This window comes from Rhinichthys klamathensis, unplaced genomic scaffold (assembly GCF_029890125.1).
Source record: "Rhinichthys klamathensis goyatoka isolate OS25496 unplaced genomic scaffold, OSU_Roscu_1.1 h1tg000229l_1, whole genome shotgun sequence".
In the NCBI taxonomy this organism is placed as follows: domain Eukaryota; kingdom Metazoa; phylum Chordata; class Actinopteri; order Cypriniformes; family Leuciscidae; genus Rhinichthys; species Rhinichthys klamathensis.
Window position 1 is genome coordinate 4,075,650 of NW_026606753.1, and position 7,276 is coordinate 4,082,925.

Sequence of the window (7,276 nt, forward strand, 5' to 3'; positions counted from 1 at the left end):
TTAACTATCACATAAGTTGTCCTACCCCACATTTGATGTTTCCATTTGTTTCATTTCTCTCTCTCTCTCTCTCTCTCTCTCTCTCTCTCTCTCTCTCTCTCTCTCTCTCTCTCTCTCTCTCTCTCTCTCTCTCTCTCTCTCTCTCTCTCTCTCTCTCTCTCTCTCTCTCTCTCTCTCTCTCTCTCTCTCTCTCTCACACACACTCTCTCTCTCTCACACACTCTCTCACACACACACACACACACACACTTATAATGGCTTATGTGATAAATGACTGTGATACAATAAGCCTCATTCTTCAATGAATCATACATGTTTAGACCAAATGCCCATAAGTCAGCCTGGCTTGTAAACTGATGTCATAGCAGCAACGATTTTGTTTAAATTATTGATTCAGAGTAATTTTTTTTCTGCAAATAGACGATTTTAAATTACCCAACCGAATAGTAAATAAACAAATCAGGCAGCTACTGAACTGAATTTAGCTATGCTATTCCATGTGACATACAAATGAATAACTTTTTTTCCCCATCATCGCCTATAATGTAACTATTATTGCTCATTTATTTAATTTTTTTTTTTATTTTTTATTATTATTTCCTTTATTATTACTTCCATTTTAATATTTGCATGTGCTGTACCACAGATAACACAGCATTTTTGATTAACTATTCTGATGAACCACAGAAGGCTTAATGTAATATCTAGGATTTATCACTTATAATTAATTAGTAATGTAATGGGTAACATGGACTGGGCACAACAAAATCACATAAGAATGCAGTCACGCAATGTTGAAAAAGATACGAATCAGGAAGACGAAAAAAAAAAAAGATTTCACTTTTAAATTCATCTTATGAAAGACCTTGACAGCAGAGGTGTGAGAGAACATGAACAATGTGGCCTCCCCACCTTTCCTCTCTTCCTGCCGGAGTCTTTTCTGTGGCGGAGTGATTAAGGAGATGTCTTATCACACAATGCCATTGTGTTGTCCTGCCAGGCTGACTGTCTCGTTGGGACACTTAACCCCTCATCGCTAAAAGCTTTTAGGGTCAGATCCGGTTCAGTCTCCACATCAAGTAATGGCGGCTTTTGTCAAAACAAAGGAAATTCAAATGGGGCTAAAGCAGGCCATGTTTCAGGTGAGAAGAAGGAAGAGCTCATCTAAATGCCCCCACATAAATATGGCACAAGACACAGAATGGATGCTTGTTAGTACAATGTCAGTCAGCATGACAGTGTGACATGAGCGTGACTGCATTCGTTTAAGACATAATTCTCATTAGTAAATTACAATATTATTTAAGTGAAAAACATATTTTGGAACATTTATTGCAAGGAATGTTGTCTTTAACAGAAAGATTGCATCAAATTCAATTTGTTAAATGCATTAATGAATCAGAAAGGGCGAATACTGGATAGGCTAATAATCCCTGCTATTGTTAGAATTTGAAGTATAACAGTTTAAGAATCTTTAAATGATGATAATTTGCTTGTTCATTTTCAGGCCATCCGCTGTACTCTGGTAAACTGCACATGTGAGTGTTTCCAGCCTGGAAAAATCCACCTCCGGACATGTGACCATTGCAAGCATGGATGGGTCGCTCATGGTGAGTATCAGTGAGTGTATAAACCAGCCTGGTCATATTGCTTATAGGTATTTATACATATATCACGGTCATGTCATGTTTAGTTTCATTATCATGTCTTGTTTAGTTTAATAGTTTCATTGTCATGTTCTATTTAGTTTGGTGTTCATTGTCACCATCAACTCATTGCCTGAGTTCTCATTCATTTGTTACTATGATTTCTGATTAGTGCACACCTGTTCCTTGTTTCTTGGATTGCCTGTCTCTGTGTATTTAAGCCCTCTGTTCTTCAGTTCAGTGCTCCGTGTTAAAGTTTATGGTAGATGTGTATTTTTCAGTCACTCTCCGTGTTTATTAAATCTCATGTTCCATTAGTCATTCTGCATCATGCATCTCTTTACTGGATTTACTACATACAACCCATGACAAAGCACGGGACCTAGATTAGATTAAGGCAGCAGAAGAAAAGCATAAATGGATATGCGTGTTGTACGCCTGCTACTGCTTTAGCAGTGGGATCGGTCCCTTGAGGACCATATGAGGGAATTTCTAGATCTGGCGTGCCTCACCCACTATCCCTGCCGCTCACTGTGGATCTTCTACAACAACACCAGCCTCAATGAGCGCTCAAGGGCATGTCTACCCATGGAAGGTCCCTGAGGGAGTTTTGCACAGTATGTGGAGTGGGTGCTTGTCAATTGTGGATCTCTATTCACCGTCTGCCCCTTTGAAAAGGACATCGCCAGCCCCAACTCTGCTATGGACCCAGAGCCCTGCCAGCATTCTAGCATGTCCGCTATGCAGATCTTAAGCCAGAGCCCACCACAGGCTCAGAGCCTGAGCCCGCCCCGACGCAAAGCAAGAGCCAAAGCATTTGCCAGAGGCCAATTTCGGCCCAGAGCCCGAGCTCAATGCGGAGTCTGACCAGGTGCATGCACCGGCACCAGAGTCCATCATCAAGGTTATTTTAGTGGAGATTGATGGGATGGATTGCAGCCCTGCCCACACTCTTGTTACTGAGGTGTATGCAATGAGCTGGGTTCCTGCAGAATTATTATTTGATTATCTAGATTAAATCATGTTCCAAGATCGCCAGTCTCCGCTGGTCCCATCTTGTCCCAAGTCGTCTTCATCTCAGCCCAGGTTGAGCCCAGTTCCAAGTTGTCTTTCTCGCAAGTGAATCAGCCAAGCTCCAAGTCTCTTTCGTCTTGTTTGGTCCTGCCCAGCCTTCCTCCTCCTCTGTTGAAGCCATCCAGTTCATTGCCCTCACCTCCGCTGTCTCCCTTCAGCCCATTGGCTCCTACTTCTGTAGTTCTGCCCAGCTGCTTGGATCCACCTTGGGCAGATGAAACAAATACATGACAAGAAATTAAAGACAACATTCTTAAAAAATACCACTGAAAATAATATAACAAGTCACTTGAGGAACAGCTGTGAATGTGCCTACCCCAGACTTACTTCACAACAGGAGTCACACTTTTGTCTTTGTCTCTGGACAATTAGTGATCTGTGATATTGTTTTGTTGAATATCAAAGTATCTGGTTAAGTTTATTTGTTAATGAGGGATTTGTGGTGACGTGTTTAGATTTGTGAAGTAAAAAAGGCGCCCCTGCTGTTGAGGCGAAAGGCACAATAATTAACATGATAATAAACAGCCAGCTGACTTTTTCAATTGTTTACATGACATGGTTAGATTCAGATGGTAAATATCATACACTAAGTTGGGTGTCCACCTTAGAGATAATCACAATTTTTAATAGATAATCATTTAATAGATAATCAGATTTTTAAACAAAAATTTCTGCAATCATACACTATGGGAATAGTGAAAAGCATTTTTTTTAAGGTATGCCTTTAGCCCCGTTGTACCCTATATATATATATATATATATATATATATATATCTGGGCAGATCATATAGTACAGTTATATATATGTATATATATATATAATTGGGCAGATCATATAGTACAGTGAGTACAATTTTTTCTATAAAATCAAATTGACTATTTAAATGTACTCATGTATATTTAATTTAAAAAAATATATATATATATATATATATATATATATATATATATTTATATTTGTATAACTGTGAAATTTAAATAATCTTCATGCAAAAAAAACCTTCTAATCTTTCTAATCTTGAGGGCAACTTCAGTTTACAGACTGTTCATCTTCCTGAAGAAACTCTCTTTAGTTAAGCACTTGTGCTCTCTTTTTAGTAGCACATTTTGTAAGCAAGTAAACTCTTGATTCTGCATCCAATGGTGCTGGCTAGCAAGTGTGTGTTTGTGTGTGTGTGCGTGTGCGCATGCGTTCGTACTTTTAATGGATACTTACGCCCAGGAATGGATACTTGTTATTAAATTAAATGTTTGAACAACTCCGTTTTAGATATTTGTGTGTTGATTATTAAATATGTTGGAATAATTAATTGATTATTCATTCATTGTTTTCGGTTTCGGTTAGCAAGTGCAAGTTTTGGCTCAGAATTTTCATCAGCTAATTGGATGCTGCATGAGGTCTTACAGTGACAGCAGCCTAATAAACCTGCTGCAGTCTGTGTCATTAACACACAAAAAAATAAAATCACTTACTGATCCTGACTGAATAACTTTTAAAATTGAATAAGGATTAAGCTATATTTCATTTATAAAAAGAAAACTATGCAGTATTATTTACACTTGATTACAATTTCTGTACCTGAACTTTGTTCAGCTGTATTTATTTATGCTATTGCTAATTTGTTTATTTGTTCTTATTTTATTACTGTTTGAAATTTATATTAGTTAGTCCAGTTGTTTTTGCTGTGGTATTTTCTTTTTTCTGTTCTTTAGCCTGCTAAATTTTTTTTGTAGGCTGCTGATTTTTGTTCATGGAAATCAGCTGGAACAAAAAACATTTTGCCAAAGACACAAAATAAATATGTTTGATATAAATGTTTGACTAAATGTTATTACCTTACTTTAATCGAATCTGGGAATCGAAAAGAATCAGAATCGATGAGCAAAATCGTAATCGCTAAAATTCAAACCATACCCAACCCCAGTGAGGAGGGAGCGGGGCATCAGTTTAACCTGATCTGTCTTTATCTGTCCTTTATCTGGTCTCCTTCTTTCTCCTCTGAGCCCAGTGAAGTTATGGCTCCTCATAAAACTGGCTCTTTAGCCAGTCATATGCTCTGACTCTCATATTAATCCCTATTCCCTCATTCTACTCTGCACGCTTCTGGGTCTTCATTCCCACAGCTTTTAATTCAATAATAACTGTCTTTTCATTATTTCACTATACTTAAAATAAAAAGCATAGAACGGTCAAAAGGTAGCTGAAGTACTAGTGAAAACATCAAATGAAAGAGATGACAGTCAAAAGGGATAAGGAAAGACAGAGGGAGAAAAGACAGTTGGTTTCATAGAGAGACAAAAGAAAACACCTGTTGGGTTGGGATAAAAGGAAGAGAGACAGGCCTTAAGGGACCATCACAGGGGCCCTTCACCTAGTTTTAATTTCACTGTGATCTGTCAGGACGCTCTCCTTCCTATCCTCCTCTTCTTTTCACTCCTCTCTGCCATAGACTTCTCATTTTGTCTGTAGTGTTGGCAGCCATTCTGACAAGTAGTTCTTCATTTTTTATTATGTTCGTGTCTAGCAGGGTCTGTTGTGAGGCAAAGACCTAGTCAGCACAAAAATCAGTCCTGGACTGAGGGGGAAATCAGGTGTCACACAGACAGTGTCAGAGAGAGAGAAATTTAAGAGAGAAAGAGCAGATAATATTGATGCCACTGTCATTTCTTCACAGAATTGTCATCAGATGAGTGTGCATTTCATTCAGACAGATGTTAGACAAGATCAGTAAACTGAAGAATGTGTGTGTGGACACAGCATATTTCAAATAATATGTTTCAAATAAAAGACAATACACATTTTTCTGTTTTCGTGGGTGCCTTGTTACAACCAGCTTTGTGTAGGCGATTTAAAACATGCTAAAATAAAAGTGTTATATCACTGCCTTTTGATCATGGCCTCATGATCTTAAGATTTCTCTCTGATGTAGTAGTGTTTTCATAAAAAAAAGTGGTAACACTTAACAATAAGGTTTCATTAGTTAACATTAGTTAACATGAACTATAATGAACTGTACTTCTACAGCAATTATTAATATTTGTTAATGTAAATTTTAAATGTATAATACATTATTAAAATTAAAAGTTATATTTGTTAACATTAGTTAATGCAACTGTGATGTAACATGAACAAACAATACACATCTGTATTTGTATTACCAAACGTTCACAAGATTAACAAATACAGTAACAAATGTATTGCTCAGGTTAGGTCATGTTATTATACATTGCATGTTACAATACATTAAATAATGCTAACAAATGAAACCTAATTTATAAAGTTTTACCAAAAAAGTTAATAATTTTCCACATTTTAAATGTACATACAATGTGGTTTCATGCTTGACTTTACATGTTAATGTTTTATTACAATAGTTCATAACACTGTAAAAGTACACACAAACCACACAGCTAAATAGTATTACACAGTACTTATGTAAATACACTTCCTTTGTAATGCGTAAAGTGTGGCCATACATTTAAATAGAAGGCTTCTGATGAAACATACTGAATAGTTTGGTTAGACAATCTTGTATAATATGCTTTTGGCATTAAAGTAAAAAGTTGATCATTGTTTGTTCATGTGATAACAGATATGTTGGTTAAGTATATCTGCGTTGGGTCCCACTTTATATTAAGTTTATATTAATATATAATACTTAATATATAATACTTATATTAAATGTCTTTAATTTAAATGTACTACAATTTAAATGAATCATTTGATACAAAACACTTGTTTTTTTACATTGTACTTATGATAAAAAACACCTGCATGTAATTACAGTAGCAGCAAAACTGTTTTGCAATACAACATGAACATAATAAGTACATTGTACATAACAGTTAGTTTAATTTTAATTTTTAATATTTTTTATTTAGTGTCTATGAAGTGTTAAACTTATTACCAAAACCAGGCTCAGGGGGATTTTCTTATTAAATATAGCTGTATTGTAATTGTGTGTTTTGTTGTTTTTGTGATTATAGCTCTAGACAAGCTGAGCACACAGCATCTGTACCACCCAACACAGGTGGAGATCGTGCAGTCCAATGTGGTGTTTGACATTAGCAGTCTGATGCTGTATGGGACTCAGGCAGTACCTGTGAGGTTGAAGATACTGCTGGACCGTCTGTTCAGCGTCCTCAAACAAGAAGAGGTTCTGCACATCCTCCATGGCCTGGCTGGACCCTGAGAGACTACGTTAGAGGCTACATACTACAGGTAAATTAAAACATAAAAGACAAATCAACATACAAAAATGTATGTAGCATTAAGTAGATAACATACCTGAGGCCATTTAAAAAAGGAACACACAATCACTCAGAAACACATATACCATTAATAAAACAAATTACAAAACGGTAAATATTTTTACATATCTAAACAAGGATATTAAAAGCCATGCATAAAATAAATCTTGGATTTTCAGATTTTCGTGAAAAAATGGATTTTCAGTTCTGTGAATGTAGTTCTGTTATTTTTATCTGTTTTCAATCCTTATTCTCTATATAGAAAGAAAGAAAGAAAGAAAGAAAGAAAGAAAGAAAGAAAGAAA

At 36.1% G+C, this 7,276-nt stretch overlaps 1 protein-coding gene across 1 annotated transcript in view; it reads left to right on the plus strand.

The window, feature by feature from the left end:
• Window positions 1-7,064, plus strand: part of LOC130099449 (zinc finger protein basonuclin-2-like) — a 188,822-nt gene extending 181,758 nt beyond the window's left edge. The window contains exons 3-4 of the mRNA XM_056265155.1: window positions 1,508-1,610; window positions 6,708-7,064. Of these exons, the coding sequence (XP_056121130.1) occupies window positions 1,508-1,610; window positions 6,708-6,913 (309 nt within the window). The 3' untranslated portion in view covers window positions 6,914-7,064. The remainder of the gene's footprint in view (window positions 1-1,507; window positions 1,611-6,707) is intronic.
• The last annotated feature ends 212 nt before the right edge of the window (window positions 7,065-7,276 follow it).